The following is a 24192-nucleotide window of genomic DNA, read 5'->3' as shown; positions in this document are numbered from 1 at the left end:
CGCGCGGGGCGCATGCGCACAGCGGCGGCGGGAGAGCGGGCGGGAGGGCGGCAGGAAAATGGCGGAGGAGGCGCCGCTGAGGGGGTTCCGCCTGAGGCGGGCGGGCAGCGCGCAGAAGTTCGGGGTGGCGGCCGGCAGCCTGCGAGGGCTGCTGAGGAAGGGCTGCCGCCTGCTGCAGGTGCCGGCCGGGAGCCGGGGAGAGGGTCCCCGGGCTGCCGGCACCCCCCTGACCCGCCCGCGGGGCAGGTTCCGTTGGCAGGCAGCCGGCTGTGCCTGTACGAGGACGGCACGGAGCTGAGCGAGGGCTTCTTCCGCACGCTGCCGCCGCAGACGGAGCTGGTGCTGCTGGGCGCCGGGGAGAGCTGGCAGGGCTGTGAGTGGGCCGGGGGGGTGCGCTGGGGCGGCCTGCACGGAGAGGCTGGGGATGCGCCGTCCCTGAGGCGTCAAGGCTGGGTTGGGTGAGGGGCTGGGCAACGTGATGTGGTGGTGGCACCCCTGCCCATGGTTGGATCTGGTGATCCTTGAGGCCCCTTCCAGCCCAAACCATTCTATGAGTCTGTGAAGGGCCCACACCAGCATCTCCCTGAGCCGTCCCCGCTTCGTCCCCCGCAGGTGTCAGCGACGTGGAGCGGCTCCTGGCCGCCTTCCACAGCCAGCGCGATGCCATCGTCGAGGCCGCACAGAAGCTGCTCTCCGACGAGCAGGCACCCAGGAGGCAGAAGCTGCTGGCGGACCTCATCCACAACCTCCACGAGAACATCTCGGCGGAGGACAGGCAGGAGGACAGCAAGTGGTTCGAAGGTAGGTGCCTCAGGAAGGAGCCAGCTCCCCCGGGAGTGGTGTTCATGAGGAGTAACAGAAAGATTTTAAAGTTTCTTTAAAGTATGTACGTATTTCTATATCAGGAAAAGGCTTTAAAAAACCCTCTCTATTGCTTTATCCAGTACAGTTCTAAAATACAAGTAACTTTTTCCCCCTACTGACATTTCATAGAGCACATTTAGCTTCATTTAATGACTTGCTGATAACATATTGATAATTTGCATACATCAGCCAGCCAACCTTTCTTTAGACTTTGTTTGTGAGTTCATTCTCCAGTTTCCAGGTCATTGTCACAGGTCATTCAGTCACCTTCTCACAGTCTCTGATTGTTCCATGTGTGCACATTAATGAAAAACATTTAACAACTAAAACATCAACTACTGTTCTCGAAACAGATGGTCCTTTTAAGTCATGACAGCAGGATAGCCTTGAACCAGTAAAATAAATATGGAAAGAAAAAAATACCTGTGCATACTGATTTTGTGAAAAGAAGGGATAAATACCCAGCTAAGCAGATGCAGAGAACTAAAAGTATTGCACTAAGTTACAACTCTCTTATCTAACTCTTTTTAGGTCTAGAGTCTCGTTTTAAGAACAAATCAAGCTATATGCGGTACAGTTGTGAAAGCAGAATACGAAGCTACATGAAAGAGGTAAAAGTTTCTGTTGAGGTAACTTATTTTCAACTTGCTAGTAAAAGTAATTCTGTGACTACATATATATTAAATGATTTATAGTCCAACATAGTGGTTGTAAAAGAGCCTCAGCCTGCTACAAGCACTAAGGAATTTTATTTTTTTTTTAGGTTAATAATTTTATTTCAAACGTTCATCCTACAGCAAGAGATGCATATAAAAGGATAACTGACCTGATGTCAGGCAAACTGAAATCTGCGAAATATAATGGCTGCTACTTTGACAGGAGAGAGGAGGAAGCAGTCCGCCTGTGCACTATGGAGGGATGGTTCTCCTGTCAGGTACGTTCAGCCCTGTCTAAATCAGAGTCTCAGTGCTAACATGGCTTGCAGTGACAACATTAGATGTTAGGGGAAGGAGACGGTTATTTGGATGTTTGCGTAGAAAAATACGAGGTTTGGCAGGGTGGTGTTATCACAGCATGCATGATCTGTCTCTGGTCACAGCAAGTGGAAGCTGTGACAGTCCTGTGCTAGGAGCGAGCTGGCATGATGAACAGTTCGCCTCTCATTGTAACTACTTTGTCTTACAGGGACCTTTTGACAGAGATGACTGCCCATGTAAGCATTCCATCAACCCTTACAGCAACAGGGAAAGCAGAATCCTCTTCAGTACCTGGAATCTTGATCACATGTAGGTATAATGTGTCTATACTTGTCTCTGGTGAAAACCATCAGACCTGTTTTCAGGCATTGCGCACTTGTGAAGCAAATGGGATTTGCTAAACTAATTTCTTCAAGGAAAAAAAAAACAACAAACCTAGTTACGATGAAGAATTCAACATCTAACTTGCCCTAAAAGGAAAATGAAGAAATATCACGAGAGAGTTTTGCTGGCAATGTTGCTTTCTCTTTTGCATTTTACAGAATAGAGAAGAAACGTACTGTTGTCCCAGAACTGGCAGAAGCTGTCAAAACACGAGATGGAAGAGAAGTGAACTGGGAATACTTCTATCAGCTACTGTTTACCATAGATAATCTAAAACTTGTACATATTGCTTGCCATAAGAAAACGGGTCATAATCTCAGCTGTGACAAGACTAAAATTTACAGAAAAAGGAAGCAAACCCATGAGATTTCATAGTGCTGTCTCCGAAAGTGACTTGCTTTTTACAAAATCATGTAAGATGGTGGCACTTTTAAATAGCTTATTTCTTAAAAACTTATCTAGCAAGCCTCTTCTGGCAAGGACTTCTTCCTTTATCACCACCAGTGCCTTAATTCAATTGCAATCTCAAAAAGCATACGTTCAGATCATGCCCGATTCGTGATTCTCCCACCTTCTCACTTACTACCAGTGTTCCTTAAACAACAGTGTGGTAGTCTGACTCATAACTGTATTGTGTAAAAATGAGGCCAGGGGCTGACACTGATGATACCTTATGATCTCCTTCTTGGTATGATAAGCGTAGGCCTAAAACTTACAGTAAACAGAAACTTACACAAAATACTTCTTAAAAACTAATCTGAGTAGACAATTTTTATGAACATTAGGCCAAACAAAGAATACTTGAAGGTAATTGTTTTGCTTTGTGCCTTTTCCAGGTAGACAACCTGTGTCATTTCAGAGGTGCTAAGTGATTCAGCAGCAGAGCTGCTGACGTTTCTGTTGCAAAATAGCTGCACTCATCCATGACCCTTCCATTTACTGTTGCAGAGATGCAGATCCTCTAGAAGGAATCGCAAGGCTCTGGTGCATCTTTGCATTTGCCACCTTTGTTCTTTGTCATCCCTCTCCTTGATTTCCCTCTCCTTTCAATAGTCTTCGCCTCTTCAGCTTGCTTGAAGTAATGCATGCAGTTTTATTATATAATAATCATGTTTGCCGCTTTCAAGAATGTTGCTTCTGTAAAACGCTCCCTTCCTCTCAGGTAACAAAATCCAAATAGATCATTTTCTATTTTTAAATACAGGCTGATCACAACTGAACATTCAGGGCCCGTCAATGGGAACAACATGAGTATTTTTTTAAATAAAAAAATCACTGCCATCTTTGTGTGTGCGTATGTGGAGGTAGAGGTGCATGACTAGTTAATAAGGTATAATGTAGCATGACCAATGCGGTCTAGAAAGATTTAGCATGGGGAAAGGTGCTTATGAATGAAGCAGTAGATACTTCGTGCTGTGTAAATGACATACTTCACTTACCTCTGTGGAAGAGCTCTGTTTTAATTCCTCTTCTTATAAGTGGCTCTGTTACTTCCCCAGGTAAATTCAGCTAGTCTAGACAGAACTCTATTAAGATGATAGTGCTGTGTGAGCCAGAGCTTATATTTCTAGGTCTTGGAAATGCAGTTTTGCTACAGACATTATTAATCCACTTGAAGTAAAAAATGTGATCCCCTTCCCAAACATTTCAACATGAAATGTAAGTAGGTGCATTTTCAATACAGGATTTCCAGTACCAATGTATTGAATTGATCCTTCCTGATCACCTTACGGAATACACACAAATTAACAGAGATGAAAACACACACTGTACTGTTCTGACATTGGTGAAGGAATCGCAGCAAGGATTCTGAAACAATGTCATCTAAAACACCATTTTGCACTGTGTGAAACTAAAATGAGTGTCTGTGTGTGAAGCCATTGGTTAGAAAAAAGGCAACAGATACGGCATTTAAGGAAAGCTGGGAAAACTTCAAGATGGAGTTGTGCTGAAAACCATGAATATACTATTAAAATATTAAGATTTTTCTGTGTTACAGAATTAGAGTAAAAATGAGCCAAGAACTATCGTTGACAGAAACAATGCATCAACTGGAGTGGGAATGTGAATAAATTAACATGTCATGCATATACAATTTGTTTGGCTTATGATTTTTGAATGTTTTAACATGCTATAGCTGTAGAAATTAATATTTATTTAAACCATCTGCTGACTATATTTTCTCTGTATTTTTAGAAATAGTTTCTACATTTATAACAATAAATATCTGGAAGCCTGTTGCATAATCACACTTTCAAAGTATTATCATAAACATTGGATGAGTTAGCAATTCCTGAAATCATCTGAGGTTGCTCCTTATTTTCTAAAAATGCAGGCCAGAAATAATACATTTGGAGGACTGACCTACATCTCCTTAGCAATCAATATTCATTGGTCTATTGATAAAGTCCTACACTGAGAGGACTTTATTCTTCCTTTATCACCATCAATGCATTTGTTTACAAAACTTCATAACCCTTGGAAGTAAACTGAAAATACTGCACAAGCTGCATTACAAAACTATTAAAAAGAGCAACTCTTAAAGCTGATCTGATGGAAGAGGGATGCAGTCACCTTCATTCTATGTGGTGGTTGTTCAGAGAACTGAGGAGCAATACAAAGTTACTTAACATCCAGTGATTAAAAACACTGAACTTCTGTTGGCATACATGCATTGAGTTTTGCCAGCAGAACTGCATTTTAAAGGTTCAATTGTTTTTTTTAGATGAAAATAATGCAGTGCAACATCACTTACACAGCAGAGGCTGGTGTCCCTCTTTGAACTGTGTTAGCTGGTTGCTTTACTAGCTATAATGGCAGACATCGCAGAATTAAAAAGGACTGTGTTCTAAGATAATTTTTAGAAAGGAGGGAGAATAGGCCAAATGTTCCCTGTAAATATGAACTCAAGTTTATAACAAAATAATAAAAATTTGTGTTTTCCGTGCTTTATTATAAGTACTAGTGATAAAATGATAAATCATAATTTATTTTGAATTCACTGAAAATTCAAACTCTGCCCCAGAAAATTGTGGGAGAACACTGCATCTGACAATTCCAGAGAAACAAACTATACCTGTTCTCTGTTTTAAGAAAAGGCAAACGCTGACAAATCATGCTAGTGATACAGCCAACCACCATTACACCGTCAGAAAGAAAAAAGGTTTCTTTTGTTTTACAGTTTCTTGCTAGAGAACATCCTCTTCCTCCTCCTCATCTTCCTTTGCAATGAAATGTACCCTTCTGAATTCCCGCCTGCTCACTGTTGTGCTTGGGAGTGCAACTGCTGGCTGATCCTTTAAGAAAACAGTAAAATCATTACGTCAAGTTGCTGCAAATAGCAGACCTCCTACATCTCCAGCAGTTCCCATTCTTCCACACCGATACACGAGGCATTAACACACACCTCTTCACTTGGAAGTGGTGGCATCCAATTAAACCCTTAGCTAAAGCATACTAGCTTGGAGGGGAGCCTGTCTGAATCAGCCAAGGCTCACGGTCAAAGTGAGGGCTGGAATTCCTTCTGCAGTCTTGAAAAGGATTCAGAGAGGGTTAAGCGCTCTACAAATGAATCCTTAGTACACCCACTAAACCATAAGTTGTCTCCCACTAAACACCAATCCTCATTAAACACCTGAAAGATGAAAGCATCATTTGTCCAAAAGTTTATAATGTTAAATGCAGACCAGAGATTCAAATTTACCCTGAGCATTCCAAAAGCAGAGATGGCCATAAACCAATTTCCATCCCAAAGAATTAAAATATTCATAGTTAGGAACCAGTGACCAATGAAAAACTGTTTCGAAAGGATAACATTCTTCCACCATAATAGAGCTATGTATATCTTTGTGAGTAAAAAGGCTACCTTAGAGAACTGGAGTAATAAAATCTAACCAAGAAGGATTTTGCATCTGAAATAAACTCGGCTTGTCTCTGACAGAGACAAATCTTTCCATTTGGTGGACGGGGATATTTCTTCATCCGACTACCAACACTGGTCAAGCTTGCCGACAATTTTGAGACTAATATTGAAACAGAACAGAACTGAGTCTATAAAAAGTGAACAGACTTTCACCATCTTACCTGTATAAAGTCAATGTTTCCAAAGAACCTGTCCACAGGCATTGGCTGGTTACTGTCTTCATCCAAGAAAGCACTGTTATCTTGTTCCGTTGGTTTCTTTGGGACATCTCCATCCTTCAAGCTAGACTCATCTGAAAGTACAGTCTCACAGCTGCTCTCCTCTTCACTGCTGACATGATTTTGCAGATTTTCATTGCTTTCTGTTTTTGAAGGAGCACTACTTGATTTCTCTGCAAATGGCTTCAAAGAAACATTATGCTCCTTTTCCTGTCTCTCTTCACTAGTCTCTGGAATGCTTTCACCTTTTTTCTGTTGAATTATATTACAGTCTCCTGAATCTTCTGAATGTGAATCCTCAGCAGATGTTTTCGGTGCTGCTTTCCTCACTGCAAGGTTCCCAGTCCCACACGTACGACCTTCTAGTTCTGATTTTACTAGACTGTTGTTTTCACATTTTAGCCTCTTTGAGGGTTGTCTGTCAGCTGCTTTGAGTGAAGAAGACTGTTAGAAGAAAAATCAGATCGTGAAGCTATCAAAAAAAAAAACCTAACTAAATAAATAAATCACCAGATCTCATTAGTTGCAAGGCTAGATGTGAAACTGAATGGCTCCATCAGGTGAGCAGCCAGTGTTTGTCAAGGAGCTGCAGCCCGATTCAAACCTGCAACACTCAGCAAAATAATTACTAGAAAATGCATGTAAAAAAGAGGAGCAGATAGGTTACACTAGACCACAATGTATAGCTCATCACCAACAGAAATCCTCTCAAAGCGTAAACTAGTGCAGGACGTGGCTAATCACCATCTTCATGTTTTCTTAGGGACGCTATAGATCATAATGAGCGTAACAGAACGAACTACCATCTGCTGGCAGAGCCTGCTGGCTGGGTAACAGCACACTGCACAGACTCGTTCCACAGTATTTCAAACAATTAATTATGAATACAAAAATTAACTCTGTAGCACACAGCCCTACTCAGGCACTGTATTTTTGCACACACGTTTAATAAAGGTGGGAAAGGTGAAGCGTTCACGTAAGCTCTGTGGGTAAATCTGACACAGTGTCACTCAGCTGGCAGCTGTTTATAATTAGTCTCCCTGCAGTTCCTAGGGCAGATTTTAAGTCTTTTGGAAGCCACGGTTCGCAGAGCAGCCGTGTACACCACGCTGTACGTTCACACAGCCCACACCACGCACAGGAGCGAGCGGCAGCGATGGCAGGGAAGGGGTCGATATTTCCTTACAATTAACAACTTGCACAGGGGATTGAGGGGCTATTTCACTAACCATTAATTGCACAGAACTGCCCGAACGGTTACAACCCACGAAACCACGTGGAAAATTAAGTTATTTTACAAAGTGCAAGGCAAACTACATCTGTAGGAACCGCTCGCCAGCCGGAGCCACACCACCGAACGCCGCCAGGAGGGCCAAGGTCTCCCCGAGCGGGCGCAGGGAGGCACGGCCGGCATCCAGAGGCCGCCCCGGAGGCTCCCCCCGCGCCCCGGGCCCGCAGCGCCCCTCACCTGGCGGCTCCTCCCGCGGCCGGCCCCACGCGAAGCCCCGGCTCCCGCCCGCCCCGCCGGGCCTCCAGCCGCCATCTTGGGGGAGGGGGCATGAGGCCGCGGCCGCCATTTTGGGGCCGGGCCCCGGCCTCGGGCGGCCCCCGGGGCGGAGGGAGGGGGGCTCCGGGCCGGTATGGGGGGGGGTCACCACCACGGTACGCGGCTCAACGCTGCCCCCGGCTTTACCCCCAGTCAGGGTGGTGTTAAAACTGGCCTTTGGCACACCAAAACCGAGGAGCTGGCGCCCCGCTCCTCCCCGGTGGGCTGCTGCCTGGGAAAAACAACGAGTTGTGCCCGCTGGCTGTGTGGGTTATAAACATTTCAGGTCTTGCACTTGCCAGTGTCTTGCATCTGGAACGGCACTAGCTTCGGTTTTAAGATGTGCGGTTGGGGACTTATTATTCAGATATGCCTCTCGGTTCGCTTCCACAGCCCTCAGGGAACAAATTATGTTAGTAACTCAAATCCCTCTTTAACTTCAAGGACTCTGACGATAGCAGATGAATTTCTGTGTAGCAAAGCAGCGAGACACCTAGATTTAAGTATGTAATTATCTTCACTCATTTTACTGGGGGAGGCGAGGTAGGATGCTCACCCGCTGCAGGGAATCGAAGGTCCAACGCTGCTGCAGGCAGGGTCCTCCTGGACCTTATTTATTTATTTATTTATTTATTTATTTATTTATTGCAAGCCTTTAACATTTTCACTCATTTCAGATCCATACCACAATTCTCTAAGGCTTGAGGATGTTTCCTGTGCTCCTCAATCCAAGTCAGCAGACAAAATTCTTGTCCGTGCAACCTGCCCTTAAAAAACATGAGCGACAATTTGAATCTCAGAAATGTGGCAACAATGTACCTCTGAGAATATTCAGGTAAGACATTTTTTCTCAAAACCAGAATGTCTCCCAGTTAAGCTGCTGAGGTTCAGAGACATTCCTGATATGTTGTTTTGCAATTTCACTTAGTGCTTAGGGGTCTTCTGCGCTTTGTTCTGCGGCTAAGATAATTCATATTCTCCTCCAAAAGCATCAAGTCTTGCTCCACTCTCTCACAGTGTTGTTGCTTGCAGCCAAAGAATACAGATGATTGTTTTTATTATACAGTGAAAACTTATATTGTCTCGTAAACAGAAGAGGACTGGAGCTGGCTGCAGAGCAGCATTTCTGTTGCTGGAAAACTTGGTTGCTGCTTTAATTCCCCCCATGAACTGAAAATAGTAAGAAAAAAAGAATTTTGAGGATTTTAATAAATTCTTTCCATAACACTTTGCATTTCTCATTCTTTACGCTGCTTTGTAAAGTTGACATGCATATTAGAGCGACAAGGGCAGTGGTGGCTCAGCCCTCTGCAGCCTGGCATGCTTCGGTGGCCCAGCACGGACACAGCCATACAGCAGGCAGCACCCGGGACTAACCCTTGCACCTCTGCCCAGATATGGATCCAGTCTTCTATTCTCCTTTTAAAATTCTTCTCTCTGACAGCGAAATAACACATGCCAGAAATAGAGCACCGAGATGCTTTCTACAAGGGATGTCTTTCCCCTCTATCTTTCTGGGTGCCAGGCTCACCAGGGAGTGAGGGGATGCAGCACCTTGCACACACACATCCAGAATGCCAGGGCTTTTTGCAGAGCTCTTGTATTCTGGTCACTGCATTCTCTCCCCAACAATAACCTTACTTCATGAGAAAATGATGGCAATTTCACAACTGCAGATGTTGCATTTTCTGAAATACAGCTGATCCCTCTCTGAGAAAACATCCATCACACAGTGCAGAGAGCATCCCAGGAGAGGCAGCAAGAATGGAGACCCCCTCCAAGATCAGTCCACATCTCAACAGCATTGTCTCCTGAGTGACTTGAAAGACTGCACAGAGACTGCTAGCAGCCAAGAAGCCCTTAAAGAGAATCAGAGCAGCACAAACTATTTACATTAAATTCACATTTCCACAGAAAAGAGGACTTAGTCTCAACAATATTATAAAGTGCTTTTTATTAGAATCTGTTGTCTAAGCAGGCAGACCAAAAAAAAAAAAAGGAGATTTTGTGATCTCCCTCATTTTTATGAAAGCTGGCTGGCGGGTGTAAAGCAGCAGCTGATGAGCTTATTGTGCAGGAAGGGAGGGTCAGGCTGTGAAACTCGATGTGTAAATTAGCTTCTTGCAGCACTTGTCTCTGTGCCTGTCACTTCCACCAGTGTCCCTGTCTGTTATAATCCTCCAAGTTCATTTGGTTAAACATTGGTGACATGCTGGGGACGGCAGCCAAAAATAATGTTGCCTGTAAACACAATGGCTGTGAACTGTTGAATGAGAGATCTATCAAACTAACCAAGCATCCAGCAGGAGCGCGGACTGGTCTTTTCCTGCTATGGAAAAGTTATTTTTAGCTCAGGTGGCTGCATTCTTCTTCATTAACGGCACCTGGGGAAAAAGCTGAATGAGGTTCCCCCGCCTCGTAGCCGGGATAGGGAGACCTGGGCTGCAGCATCCTCCTGCGCTCAGCGCCTCCTCGCAGAGCCAGCTCTGGCAGGATGAATTAGTCTAGCTGGGGCTTTGGAGACAGCCCTTTCGCCACCGTTCCTTCCAGTCGCGCTGCCACGATGTTGTCATGCCAACTCAGGTAACGACTGAATACTGAACTGCTGATTTTGGGCTGCCAGAGCCACTGTCTCCTGGAAGAATTGCTGATGAGTTGATAGAACTAGCTGGAACTGAAACATTCAGGCGAGTCTGCAGTCCTCCGACACCGGCTGCCCAGGGCAGTGCTATCTGGAGTACCTTTGCACCACTCAAACCCAGATAAAACCTTCATATTAACTACCAAGGAATGTTCACACCGTGAACTAGAGAGCCCAGACAGAGCAACAACAGGGAACTGATGACACAATTAAATTTTGTGCATGCCAGATGAAAAACCTCTCTTTGAGCCTTATTTTGGATTTCTTTCTAATACCTTATCGAGAGCCAAATATGGCATGCTAGAATCTGAAGAAATTAATACAACTGAGCAGAGTACATTGGCTTTGCGCGAAAGAGCAGCAAAGAAGAATTGTGAAATTCATTACTTTAATGAAAAACCTGAAGGGATAGCTGAGAATCCAGAGAAGCAGCCTGCAGCGGGGTAGCTGTGGTGCTGGGCTGGCAGAGGAGCTGCGCCACGCTGCCCTCCCTGCCGCTCGTACAGCCGCGGATGCCAGATCCCAACCAGGGCTGGCAATAAGATCCTCCCCAGTTCTGATGCAAATACCTGGTTTTTGTAACTATCTCTAGAGGTTATGTGGCAAACCCTTCCCAAGGCACTCAGCAAACACCAGCCCACGAATTCAGGGCACCTGATCTGCCCAAGGCTTCCTCCCCTTCCAAGGGCTTTAACTGCTTTAAGCAACGTTGATTTTTTTAAAGCGTTTCACAAAACCCGAGTAAATCTCTCCCAGCACAGAACATCCCACTGAGACCAAATCATTACCATTGCTCCAGGAGCCTGGCTGATTACAAGGGCTGCGGCAACGCAGCGCTGCTGCTACAGAGCCGAACAACAGCTTACAGGGGTTTTTTTCCTGTCTCCATCTAATAGCTGCTTAACAGCAGTCGTGCAAACAGGCGTTCTCTTTCCAACACTTTATTTTATTTATTTTTTTTCAGAAAGGTTGGTTGCAGGGTTTGCCATCCCGCTAAGAGCTGGGGGAGGCGGCTGCGGACACTGGGGGTCACTGTTACACCGGAGATGCAGCGCGGCCGGGGGAAAAGCAGCTCCCGGCCCCGGCCCCGGCCCCGGCCCCGGCCCCGGGCAGCTGCCCTCCCTCGCAGGAGGCCGCACTCATCCCCAAGGTGTGGAGGCTGCATCACATCGCACCTGGGAAACCTCTCGCTTTTCCCTCTCCCCTTTTTGTGCTGCCCTCTCCGCACCCCGCAGAGCGGCGGGCAGCCCGAGCGCCGCGTTAAAATCGGGTCGGGAGCGTTACGTGGGAGCAGCTCAACCCCAAAGGGGCTGGGAGGTGACACGGCAGCCCCGGTGCCCGCTGCTCCCAGCCGGGATCAGAGCAGCCTCACCACCTCCTCCAGCCCCTCGCTGCCCGCAGGTACCCACCAGCTGCCCTGGCCGGCCGTCCGTGGGAGCAACCCCGCTGCGTTCAGCCCAAAACACAAGCCCAAGGCACTCCCAGCATCATTTCTTTGCTTAGTCACCGTTGCACTGCTTTATTAGGGGGAAGGGGGTGAAGGCAGCTCTCACGCAAACCTGCGGATGGTGCAGAGGTGGCACAGCTCAGGCTTGCCTCCCCTCCCGAAAGCATCAGAGTCATTCAGGTTGGAAAAGGCCTCTAAGATCATCTAGTCCAACCCTTACCCCAGCAAATCCTCCGTGCGTGCTCGTGGCAGCTTTCCCCACGTTCATCCCAGCGCACGGCCACCCCAAAGAGCCTCCGTGGAGGGATGGGTGTACAGGGACGGCAGCCCCGGGGGCTGGAGGAGAGCCTGGGCAGGGGCTGCCGGCTCCTGCATCCCAAACAGAAACCCCACTGGGAGCCCACCCTGCTCAGAAAGTGCTGCCCGAGCTGCCTGGGCAGCGGTCACAAAGCAGGAAGCCTCCTCTTCCTCCACCCTAAGCACCGAACTTGCTGAGCCCTACGCAGGTTCTCTACCAGTGACAGGCAGCGTTTTGGTAAACGCTCTACATTATTTAACGCTGTTTCTTTGGGGAGATTAAAAGTGCTCCGAGTAAACATACCTCTCTTCCACGCACACCTGACAGTGACAGAAGAGGCTGTTTTACAGAAGGCTCATTAAAAATAAAAACACTGTGTTGATTTCAGCAGCTTAAATTACTTAAGCCACTGTAATGGGATAAATATTTGATGGTGAAGTTTATTAAATTTCCACCGATATTATGTTGCTGCTAAAAATATAAAGGATTTTTAAAGCCTGCTTGGCGTCTCCGAAGGGAGATGGTTGGAAACCTGCCTCAGAATCTGCCTGCAGGGACCACTTTTGGGATGCAAACAAATTATCTTCTTGCCTCTGTCGTCTGCAGGTAGCAGCGAGCGCTTTCTGCTCCCATCAGAATTTGTCAAGTCCCTGCTAGCCACAGAGAAGTAGCACGGGGCAGCCTGCAGCTGCTGGAAAAGCGTGTCGCTGTGTGATCCCGCTGGGGACTGCTCCGCTCCACGGTGTCCCCAGGCCCAGGACAGCCCCGGCAGCAGCGCAGGGAAGCAAGGAGCCTGCTGCAAGCGGGGGGCGAGGGGCAGCCGCCCCCAGCTGAGCATTTGTCGGGTTTGGAGCCTGCCTCTCAGCACACGCAGGCTCTCGGGACCACGTTCATCACCCCCCAGCACAGGGAAATCTAAAGAGCCTGGACGTGGAAGGCTGCCAGGATATTTCACATTCTGATTTTACAGCGTTTTACCTGATCTTAACACACGAGCGCTTCCTTTTGAACCCAGCTTGAGACGAGCCTTGCCTTTTAGCCGAGCGATGCCCGCATGCCCACAAAGCCCTGTCCTGAAGCGTTGCCCTGGGAATCGATAGCACAGCTCCTGCCAGGGTGCTGGCAAGTCTTGCAGCCCCGAGTCTACAGACGTTTCTATTTGCCTCTGAAATGATTGCTGTGCAGAGATATACTCTGTGTCTCTGTCATGGAATTAACTCGTGTTCATTTTGTCACTTGTGATAATTCAATACATGAAGTTATAAAACCTCAACAATTTCTTGCCTGGCTCTCACGAATCACCAGTTGCTGGGCAGATGAGCGGTATCCCCAAGGACAGAGCAGGTCCAAGCAGAGGTGCTGGGCCAGGGCTTATCAGAGGAAAAAAACTATCAGCGTTTTCATTGAGAGACATCTTTTTTCCCTGGTATCTTACAGGAGTGGCAGTTTAAGCTACTTGGGGAATATTGCTGCAGTTCAATAGCTCCCCAAATTAAAAAAGGATAATTACAGCTGAAACACCCTAGAGAGGGACCATGGAATGGGCCACCGAGGTCAGTCTCTTGCCAAGTCTTACCAACTTCTTGCAGAAAAGGAGCAAGCTTCACCTGCAAAGCACTTAAAGGGTTTTTATTTTTTTTTCCCCTTCCAGTACTGATACCAGAGATTTTATGTAAAAAGCTGCTTCTGCACCTCAGAAAAGACCTTCTACCAATGGGGCTCCTCAGACAGCATCTATCTCAAAAGAGCAGGGAAAAACAATCAGAGGAGACATGTTCCGTTCATGCAACAGCAAGCAATATTGTTCCATTGGCAAGATTCACGCTAAGACAACTGCTGCGGTGCCCTCGAGTGCAGCGCGCTCATGCATCCATTCCAACGGGGGATTTAAGTGCAGCAGGAACGATTCAGTTATCAGCCCTACAAGGCTCCAGTAATGAAGCCAGGCCCTCATTACAATCTGTTTAAATATTTTCTACGTGGCAAGCACACCTCCACCACCTCCATTAGGAGCTCGCCGGCGGGTCTCCTGCGTTCTCTTTGGGAGCAGCTCTCCAGGAGCAGCTCCGCTACGCGCCGTCACAGCGCACACGTCACCTCCCGCCTTGTGAGGGTTGTGCCTTGCCACCCTCACACCTGCACGCCGTAAGGAGACAGCAAGCACCCAGACACCGCCCTGCGTGCACCGTCTCCTTCCCTGGGCGACCTGGCTGGTTGTCCTCAGCCAAAACGTCCACCCCTTGGGTACCCGCCACGCAGCCAGCAGCAGCGCCGGCACGCTGCGGACGTCCTTCTGACAACTGGGTTTGATGTGAGGATGCCTGAATAGGAAACCACCCATGAGCAGAGGAATAACACCACATATTCCGTGCTGTCATTTCGACTAGAAAGCAAAGCTGGCAGCTCTCTACCTTTGGGGAATTAGAGGCTGTTTGGACAAAAGTTTCCCCACGGTTAGCACACTTGCGGGAACAAAGCCATAGGGTTCACAGCACAAACAAGTTTCCTACAGCCCGCGTGATCAAAAGGCAGCACTGAAGCAGTGTGTAAACCAGGTTAGGCAGGAAAGATTAAACAATAATCAGGCTGCACAAGAAGTGCCTTCTGATATCGGGTTCTGAGAGAATTTAAACAAGCGGTAGCTCCATCATTTCCAGAGACGACCCTGCAGACAAGAGCGGTGTTTAAGGAGAAGCTGTGCGACCCCTGGGGCTGTAATTCTGCCATCCTGCTTGCCAGGGGAAGGAACCAAGTCACCAGGCAGGGCCGTGCGAGGCAGCTCGGCTCACCGGTGCCACCCCAGCTCTCCTTGTGCTCCCATGTGGCTGCTGAAGCTCGCTGTCACTTCTTTAGGTCCTGCGGAGGAACGCCCACAACGCGACCAGGGGCTTCTGCTGCCGTGCTTAACTCAGCACATTTCAACATCCAAAGTTTTTTCAGGGTGGATGTGAGGGTTAAAAGCAGCAAATGGCAGAGCTGCACCGTCATCCCAGTTCTGACCAGTTTGGGGCGTCCCGCGCTGCTCCACGCTGCGCCCTGGGGAACGCTCATCCCCGCCACCCCAATGCCTGCAGAGCTGCCCTGCATGGGAGCCTGACCCTGACACCAAAACACCCATGTGGGGCTGATCCTCCCCATCACAGACTTCTTGCTGCAAACAGGAGACATCAGACGCCCCTCATTGCCCCTGGCCAGCCCTCAGGGAAGCACTGGCTTCTCCTCCTTTTCTCAAAGCTCTCCAGGGACAAACATCGCTGGCCAACAAGCCCGAATGCACATTAGCAGCTCTTCCAGCCCCTGGACCTTGTCACTCCCCAGGGAACGTGTTTTTACCTCTGCTCGATGTTTCCGCTGCGTGGCCGGGGCCAAGCTCCGTAAGCTCCGTGTGCTCGATGTGCCGCTTCCCCAGCACTTGACCCGCGGCCGTGCTCTGCCTGCACATTTCTCGCCGCTTCGTGCCTTCGGTCATGCTCCTTGGTAGGAAACATGCGAATCCTTCAATTTTGCCTCTATGCTTAACGGCCGGGGAAGGAAAATCCCCTGAAGAACTGCCTAGGTTGCATCTCCGGGAAGCAGAAAAGTACAGGTGTGCACTTCCATAAATATTTCAGGACGGAGTTTATTAGATTCAGTAACGTGGCAGCTGCAGCAGTACAGATGCTCAGGCTTTGGAAGGAGGCCAGCCACCCGTCTCACGACGAACACTTGTAAAGGTAACACGCTGGGCAGAGCGGGGCCGCCTCCTCTAGGCACGGATAGCTGGCCAGGAGGGAGAGAGGGGCCACCAGCCTCCTGCTGAAGCTATTTTTCCTTCTGTAGTTTAATCCTCCTCCTTCCCCTTGATATGCAGTTTATTTAATTGCAGAGACAGGATGCATTTCTTTCTTGAGGGATTGTGGGAGAATATTTGTAATCCAGGGGCTGTAATTGAACTCCATAATAATAATTATACTTCTCTTCATTAATGTGTCTTAAAGCTCATTACAAACTATTCTGGTGCCAGCATCTTTGCCAAATCCCTGCAGGGTTGGAGATAACTTTTTATTCCACTGCAGTAGCAACTTTAGAGTGCTCCTACAGTTAGAGGGTAACAGCCATAGCCCACACCAGAAACCCAATTTTAAGGGCAGGGGAGCCAAGCCCCAGTGAGCACAGGGAATTGCCAAAGCGTCCCAGGTGGCCGCAGGCTGGCCCGGGAGCAGTGAGCGGCAATGCTGCTTCGCTGAACACCGTGCTTGGGCTCGTCCATGCAGGGGTCTCGCCGGAGTCACCCCGCATTTGGGGATTTTCTGGCTGGCTGAAGCAAGCACTGAAATGCAAAGTGCTGCTGGGACACAGCCGGGTCCCCACGGGCAGCGTGCAGACAGCAGAGAGCAGGGACACGCCTGTCGTTACATACCCCGAAGAACGCATCTGAAAGCGGATGCTTCTCAGTACAAGAATGCCTATTCCAGATCGCAGGTCTGCAATTAAGATGAAAAATTCAAACTTGTTTTACTTAGACAAGAGATACCAGGGAGACGGCACATTAGGATATGTTCCAAACTCACAAATCCCATTAACGCTGAAGTGAGGTCCCCATGCAAATCCCTGTGTGCGGAGAGGAAAACATGCCTCAGATTTAAGATAATTTTAAGCCCCTCTCTGATACAGGGATGTTGCTCTTTCAATATTTAAGCTCAGTCTGTGAAACAACACAAGTTATCTAACATTCATTATCCCGTTCGTGCCAGCATCTTTGCCAAGTCCCCAGTGCATTGGGGAGAACCATTTTCTTGCTACGGCAACAGCACTGAGGTGTGCCGTTGCAATTACAGGGGAATATAAATTTATAGCTCTCCTGAAATCACAGCACTCCTGTTGCAGCAGCCCACTGGCTATGTGCTAAATTTGCCCAGACAGCAGCACGGCCAGACAATGACGGCCTGTGGAGATATTCCCAAATAGACCAGGTGCCTCCGAGTTTTCTTTTGGATAAAATGAACTCCTCTTTCACCATCTCCCCAGCTCATATCAATTTCAAGAGAAAAAGATATGAAAAAGGAGCAGAACGAGTGACAGCAGCCACAATAGGCTCTCTCTGAGACGATTCTTCCAGGTATATATGCACTTGCTCTAGGTCTGCAAGTATTTGTCATATAAGTTCAATTAATTTTCCCCAACCAACCCTCACTGCCTTTCCTCAGAAACTCTCCTGTTGAGCTCATCCACGACGCTCGGAGCTGTCACTCCCTGGGCCCTGCCAGCGTGCTGCACGCTCCTGGTCGCGTGAGCAAGGCAAGCCCCGAGCTGCACCAGGTGCAGTTTGCAGGGGCAGAAGAGAAACAGATGAAAACATGCTTAAAATGATGAAGCTAGGAGGTTTTACCGGCAGGCACAGATGTCTGGAAAATCCTTTCTGCGTTTTGGAGCAGAGCAAAGCAGAAGACGTGTCAATGGGCATCCCGGCTGCCAGGGACCACCCCCTCCTCTCCATCCCTGAGACCTGTGGCTGCACAACCTGGAGCTTCAGGGAGCCCCAAAGCACACCAGGAACATCAGAGAGCCCCAGCAGCAAAGTCAGCTGAAGACAACGCCGTGCACAAAGCAACAACCCCGAGATCATTTCTGCCTGTCTTAAAGCCGCCTGTCTGCTGCCTCTGCTGCTGTGGAGAGTGGCAGAGAGCAGCGCCAGCCTGTGCGGGAGCCCGACAGCTGGGTCCGGGCAGGCACAGCACTGCCGAGCTGAGGCCCGTCGGTGCTTTCTGAGGGGATGCTGAGGAGCACAAGGCGCACACTCCTGACCTTGCTGGAGCCTCTTCTCCACCGGGTGAAACACCAGCGAGCCGTCACCTGAGGGACACTTGCACGCTGTCCCCTTCCCTGTCCCGGTGCTGGTGGCAGAGGACTTGAGGACCTGATTCTCCAGGAGCATCGCCCACACCCCACCCCTCCCCAAAGCAGCCTGCTCTTCAGGGATTTCTGTCTTTCTGATTTAGGCTGAATTGTATCCACCCGAAATGATTTCATTGCTTGAATCTCGAGTCTAGCCTCCAGAGACTAATTACCTGCTTCCTGCATTTGCATCATTACATTCAAGTCCGTTTAAGGGATATGCAATTTCTGGAAGGGGAACTGAAACTGATAGGTGAAAATCTTCTAAGCAGCAAATGGCTTGGAAGGAAGAAGCGAGAACACACGTGTGGTGGGCACAGCCATTTTGAGATGGGTTTGGTCCATCCCCCCCGAGCTGGAGCTGCAGGCACTGTGCATAACCAGGGCCTGACTGGGTACCGGCACACGGAGAACACGGGTGAACCCCTGTAGGCTTTTCTGAAAGGCTTTTAAATACCAAAAGCAAGGAGAAAACCTCGACAGGCTGCTGGATCACGTTTTGTTTTTCCACCCTTCCCAGCAAGAAGGCTCTCAGATGCAATTGGTGTTAAAGTCTCTGCTACACAAAGCAAAACACGAGGCCGGGCTCTGGAAGCCCAGACGCTGCCTCCCGCACCCAGGTGCTCACCCAGCGGGCTCCGTGCTCCCGACTGCCAAAACCTTCTGCCCTCAGCTTCCCTTGGGGCCCCACGAGCCATCACCCACCCTGGACCAAAAGCTGCAGTCAACTGGTTGGGCTCTCATGCTCCAATCACCCTAATGGCACTTTGGAAATGCAAACGAAAGTGAGTTTATGATATTTTACGTAAATAAGCAATGTGGCAGTCCTGTTCTGCCTTGGCCTGCCAGGGAAACTCACTGGAGAGATATTAACATTGAAATATGTGACCATGTTCGCATGGAACATTTATTGTTTAACTCTGGGCTCCAGTAACGGCTCGTATAAATTATTCATTTTGGAACTGAGATGAAATGCCAAAAACCCCACCGGCCAAGGGACCACTTTTATTGCTACCAGAGATCCAGACGGAGTTGGCAGCGAGGCCACCGAGGCGGCACGCGAGCAGAAAGGAGCAGGCACCTCTCTGCGATGCCGCTGCCCTGCACGGGCTTCTTGGCGCTGTGCAGCAGCTGGGCCCAGCATAACAGGGCACAAACACTGCCGCCAAGCTCCTCGGGGCCCTGCGAGGTGCAGAAGCATTTGCTGGAGGAACCACAGCAGGGGCTGGGCTGCGCTGGGAGCCCTGCGCGCTGAGCGGCCACCTCAGCGAGACCCCGGCTGCCCGGAGCCCCGTGCAGGGCGGTTGTGTGAGCCAGAGCTGCTTGGATCCTCAGGGCCAGGCGTAGAAATTGGCCCCCACATTTCGGGAACCCTCTGCAGCACCAGGTGGATAAGGCAAGGGCACGCACAGCCCCAGACACCCGCCCGCTGCCCTGCAGGACGCCGGCTGCACAGTGCTGGCGCGGCCCATACCGGTATGCTAAAAGAATGCCTGGCAGTTACCATGGCAACTCTTTTTTTTTTTAAACCCTGCTGTTAAGCAGTTGTGTCAGCCCTCTGCGAGCATCACCACGAGCATCATCAAGGGGCCGTGGTGACCCCGAGGTGGCCGCGGTGCCCCACATCCTACCCGGCCACGTCCCAGGAAGGCGAGGAGAGGCGTCCCACCCTGCTGCCGGGGCCACAGGCACGGCGCTGAGGGACCAGGTCCTTGATTTTTGCACGGGGAATGCCCGCAGCACCCCCAGCCCCAAGGTGCAGCTGCAAATTGCCCTTCCCTGGGCCCCCTCCCTCCTCATGCCTCCCCCTCTGCCAGGGACGAGGAGGCGCGGGGAGCCTCCAAGAACCAAACCCAGGTGACGGAGCATCCCCCAGCAGGTTGTGGCCACCGCCTCCCCCCCAGACTCACCTCCAAAACACCCCGCAGGCAGCAGTCCCATCCTTCCAGCCCCCACGCCACCAGCACCATCCACCCTCATCCTCCAGGCTGGGAAAAGCAGCTCTCCGAGCCCTGCTCCCACCTGCAGCCTTTTGTAACCTTGCTCCTGAGGGTAATTAGGCCGTCCTGGTGCCTCCTTTAACCCTCTCCTGCCCCCCGTGATGGGCCTGTTGCTGGTCCTGTCCTGAGATACCCAGCCCCGCGGGCACACGGCGCTCCGGGAAGCAGGGGGGGCTTCACCAGCTTGTGCAGGAGCAGCCACCCCCTGCGACCGCCGTAACTTCTCCTTACAAACTGCAACTTTTTTTATCGGCAGCTGTCTCTGCCTCCAGCAGCATTTTACGGACCATAAGAAAGGCTAAGTGGAAGTTTCCCTTTTTGTCTTTCTATTTTTTTTTATTTTTTTTTTTATGACTAGCAGCACGAGGCGAACAGCTCCGTGTGGTCTGGAGCAGGAGCCGTGGTGGCAGCCCCCTGCTGCGGGTACCCCCCGGCGGGCAGCAGCGGCACAAGGGCAGCGACAGCATCGTGGGTGCATGCACCAGCCTGCACCTGGCTCAGTCCCTTCAGGTGGGGAATAATCTCACCGCAGAGAACGCTAATGAGAGTTTTGTATGGGAGAAACGGAGAGGTGAAGCTACCTATCACAATACTGAGCAATGAAATTAAGAGGGTAATAATTATCCGTGCATGAGATTCCAAGCAGAAGAATTATCCCAGGAGCCGTGTGACTAACTGCCTGGGGTTCCCGCAGGTGCCTCCCACCCCCGGGTTGTTTTCACACAACAGCTCCCGAGGCTGCCGGCCCCCGGCTCGCTGCCGTGTGCGCTCCTGTCCGGCACGCGCAGCTGGGCACGTTCCAGGCAAATCACAGCACGCAAATGTGTAGGATCCGAGGAAATCAATGGCATTAAAAATTAAATCTGGAATCATCCCGAGAGTGAGAAAACACTTGCTAACGTTTTGTTTGCACGGGCAGATAGCGGAGCTGAGGGCAGAGCGAGCACCGCAGGCGGTGCCAGCCCGTCCTGCTGCACGGCGCGGGTGTCGCAGCCGGAGGAGCCTCTCCTCATCCTGCTGCTATCGTGGGAGAAGCAGCCGAACGTTTTTTCCCTCTTCTAACCCTGTGTTTAGAAGCTGAAGCCAAACAAGGCCGTGCCCAGTGTCGGGTCACAGCGCAGTTAGGTTCATCAGGCACAGAAAGCACCTCCTGCAGCTCAGTGCCCCTCTCCGGAGGGGGTTTTGCCCTGCAGCCCCCGTCCAGAAGAGCAGTCCCTCATGTGCAGCATCGCTCCCCGGCTGCCGACGTCTCAGTGTTGGGTTGGGGACAGGCCCTAAAACGCTCGCTGCTCCAGTGCTTTTACAAGACATAAAGGCACAAAATGCAGCCGGGGGGCACGTGCCCGTGAAGCACAGCTCTGCTCCTGCTGGCCTGGCCGGCGCTGCAAGGAGCCGCTGGCACAACCGCCCTGCGGGCAGAGCCCTGCGTCTCCCCGGGATGCAGCCCAGGTGCGAATATTGAAAATATGCTGAATATCCCTGAGAAATGCATCTTCAGGGGCCGAGTCGTGCCATCTCACTGTGTGAGGAGAGATGATATAATTCCAGTTCGTGGCTTCTTTAGTGGGGATTTTATTTCTTAGCCTGCGGCAGTGTTTCTCTGGAAGGGCTCTGCGTTGTGTCAGCGAGATGATCAGCCGGCTCCGAGGACCTGGGGACAGACGGCGACACCAGCCTCCTCCCCGAGCTTACCTTCAAAGCCTGCACACCGTGGGGGAAGGCTGATGGGGGCACCTCTGGCTGCCTCTGCCACCTCTGCCCGGTGTCCACCGGCGGGGTCTGCCTGGGCAGGGGCAGAGGAAGGGGCTCGGGGCTGGGGCCATGCCAGCTCCAGCATCCCAACTGCACCGTTGCCAGCCGGGGTGTGTGACTCTGCCCAGAGCAGCCTCGCCGAGAGTCAGCTCCGCAGAAGCCAAACAATGAGGGAAAGTGTCAATAAACATATATTTTTTACAGTCCATTATCTTACCCTTGCCAGCTTTTAGGCTGTTATTGCACCAAGCCATTAAATCCCCTCCACGAGCACCACGCGCCGTTTGTGTAACGCCGCGTAATGGGACAGCTAATGCCTCCCCCCCCGGCTGCCGAGCGCTTCAGGAGAGGCATTAATACCAGCGTCCGCAGAAACAATCCCTTCGTTCCAGGTTATTTGCGCTTAATGCCACAATATCGCCGAAATCCCTCCTAAAATTAGTACAGATGATTAAAAAAAAAAAAAAACACAATAAAACATTAATTAATAATCTCTATGACGAACGCGTGAATAGAAACAGGTCATTACAGCTAGCCGTAGGCCCCTTCAGGAGCAGAAGGGCTTACAGTTTCTTGACAACGGTCACAGAGGACACGAGTAATTTGTAGCCCAGTGGCCGGCCCACGTCACAGCCAACTGGCCCTGAGAGCAGAGGACACACTTGCTGCCGAAGGACCAGCAGCACGGCCCGCGTTCACTGCTGTTTCCACCCACTTGACCTTCCAGAGCTTGTTTTTTTTTAAAAATAATTAAGTGACATTTCCAGTTCAATAATGTTTCGCGCTATTAGCGGCAGGATCTAAGATGCAGAATTAAGGTAATGAAGTGCAATAATCAGCGTGCACAGCCTCACGACACCAGCAGCCTCCCACCCCGCCGTGGCCCCGTCTCCCAGCCTCGCGGCTGCCCCTTTCCCTGCCGAACCAGCTCCCCGTTTACTCTTACACGGTTCCCTGCAGTCGTTCCGCTTTTGAGGCACGATTAGAAGGGGGGTGAGGGTCCCAGCTGCAGGGCACACATGCAGCCAGGTGGAGCTGCTGCGGGTCGGCAGCACAGCACCCCGAGGACCCCAGCCCCTGCTGCGGGACCCTGCAGCCCGCCGCGGTGCGGGGAACCCCACGCTCGTGGCCTCGGCTCTTTGTGCTCACGTTTTATTTCTCCTGAGCAAGACTCCGTAACTAACATTTCTCTCCAAGCAGCCTGGGCAGAGGAATTAAGAATTCATGGCGCCGTGGTCCAGCTTAGCCTTTCAGTTTGCCCCGGTTCAGCCGCAGCCTGGCTGCTGCAGCATCGCCCTGTGCGCGCTGTCCGGGCGCACACGCAGCATCCCCAGCGGTGCCAGCCACCACGCCGAGCACCCTGCCAAGCCCAGCAGCAGGCTGAGGGAGGGGACGCACCCCCAGGAGCCTCCCATCTCATTCCCAAGGCTCCCTTTGTGGCATTCGGCCACCGCAGCCGTGTCCGTGGCCACCTGAGGCCGGCAAAACCATCTGGCTCAACACCCGTGGCTGCAAGGGCTGCATGTCAAACAGGGCACGGGGCTTCAACGCTCATCCCTTAATGTGTTGTTAAGGCCTCATTATTAGGCAGCAAAGCTCAGGCATGCTGGAATTTGCAAGATTTGTATGTACATGCCGCCAGTGTTTGTTAAAGACCTCTCGAACAATTGACAAGAATTTGAGAAAGATGTTGCTGCCTTTCTCCTGTGGCATCTTGAGGACGCTGAAAACAAATTGTCTCGCTGCAGACAATGCCCTTGATGCATAATAGCAGAGCCGTTTCTAAACAATTGGGGGTTGATTTTTATTTTGTCTTTAACTCAGCTTTCCCAGTGCAGGTGTCCAATTTGCTCCTGCCTGTGTAAATCCCACCATGCGAATAGCTCAGCTGTAGGCACGGATCAAACCGGGAGATATTTCCTGGTCGGGCTTGCACCTCATGAAGGCAGAAGCTCCACGCCTGCAAACCAGGCGGCTGGGATATGTGCATGACCTGCAGGAGGTTCATCAAGGAATCAGCACGTGGGGCTAAAGCAGGCTAAAGGGACCCTGGAGAGCACCTCTGCAGCCTCCCAGTGGGGCGACGAACCTGCACAAGGCTCATGCTGTTCCCTGGGGGTTATCCAACCTTTCTCTTTCAGGGGAGACCAAGACACGCCTTGTTTTACGATTGACAAAAAACAAGGGCAACCTCCCTGGCACAACTACTCAGAGAAATATTAGGTGAAAGGTTTGTGCTCAGCCTGCCCACACCTGCGGGCACTTTGCT

The 24192-nt window shown here is 50.3% G+C and overlaps 2 protein-coding genes and 1 long non-coding RNA gene across 9 annotated transcripts; 2 read left to right on the top strand and 1 right to left on the bottom strand.

Moving 5' to 3' along the window:
* Nucleotides 1-12: 12 nt before the first annotated feature.
* Nucleotides 13-4979, top strand: DFFB (DNA fragmentation factor subunit beta; the record flags this gene model as incomplete). 2 transcript variants are annotated; one of them, XM_083802591.1, is made up of 7 exons in its annotated part: nt 13-373; nt 613-801; nt 1396-1475; nt 1628-1798; nt 2050-2150; nt 2384-2638; nt 3062-4979. In XM_083802591.1, the coding sequence occupies 6 exons, from the start codon at nt 13-15 to the stop codon at nt 2598-2600; spliced, it is 1119 nt and encodes a 372-aa protein (XP_083658717.1). In that variant the 3' UTR covers nt 2601-2638; nt 3062-4979. The 2 variants fall into 2 exon arrangements, with proteins under 2 accessions (XP_083658717.1, XP_083658718.1); XM_083802592.1 differs by having other exon boundaries at nt 20-178; nt 247-373; nt 2384-4979.
* A 178-nt stretch (nt 4980-5157) lies between these two features.
* Nucleotides 5158-20156, bottom strand: LOC310882998 (UPF0688 protein C1orf174). 4 transcript variants are annotated; one of them, XM_083802596.1, is made up of 3 exons: nt 20082-20156; nt 6309-6809; nt 5158-5521 (listed from the first exon to the last, which is right to left on the bottom strand). In XM_083802596.1, exons 1-3 carry the CDS (start codon nt 20139-20141, stop codon nt 5414-5416), a joined length of 669 nt encoding a protein of 222 aa, XP_083658722.1. In that variant the 5' UTR covers nt 20142-20156; the 3' UTR covers nt 5158-5413. The 4 variants fall into 4 exon arrangements, with proteins under 4 accessions (XP_083658722.1, XP_083658721.1, XP_083658720.1 ...); XM_083802595.1 differs by lacking the exon at nt 20082-20156 and adding an exon at nt 7834-7991; XM_083802594.1 differs by lacking the exon at nt 20082-20156 and adding an exon at nt 7834-7979 and having other exon boundaries at nt 6309-6790.
* Nucleotides 8133-11537, top strand: LOC310883000. Of its 3 annotated transcripts, none has more exons than XR_014573280.1 (2): nt 8133-8746; nt 9005-11537. It is a non-coding gene; the product is annotated as an uncharacterized lncRNA (long non-coding RNA). The 3 variants fall into 3 exon arrangements; XR_014573281.1 differs by having other exon boundaries at nt 8978-11537; XR_014573282.1 differs by having other exon boundaries at nt 8840-11537.
* Nucleotides 20157-24192: the final 4036 nt, after the last annotated feature.

This window comes from Anser anser, assembly GCF_964211835.1.
Source record: "Anser anser genome assembly, chromosome: 17".
Lineage (NCBI taxonomy): Eukaryota > Metazoa > Chordata > Aves > Anseriformes > Anatidae > Anser > Anser anser.
This window is presented reverse-complemented; position numbering and strand designations above follow the sequence as displayed.

Bases quoted from the DNA above. Each gene is read 5' to 3' on its own strand.
- LOC310882998 (XM_083802594.1), bottom strand. From the start codon at position 7,942: ATGGCGGCCGCGGCCTCATGCCCCCTCCCCCAAGATGGCGGCTGGAGG. The intron at 6,791-7,833 runs GTGAGGGGCGCT...CACTCAAAGCAG, and splicing joins GCCGCGGGAGGAGCCGCCAG to CTGACAGACAACCCTCAAAG. The intron at 5,522-6,308 runs GTAAGATGGTGA...GTTTTCTTAAAG, and splicing joins GAAACATTGACTTTATACAG to GATCAGCCAGCAGTTGCACT.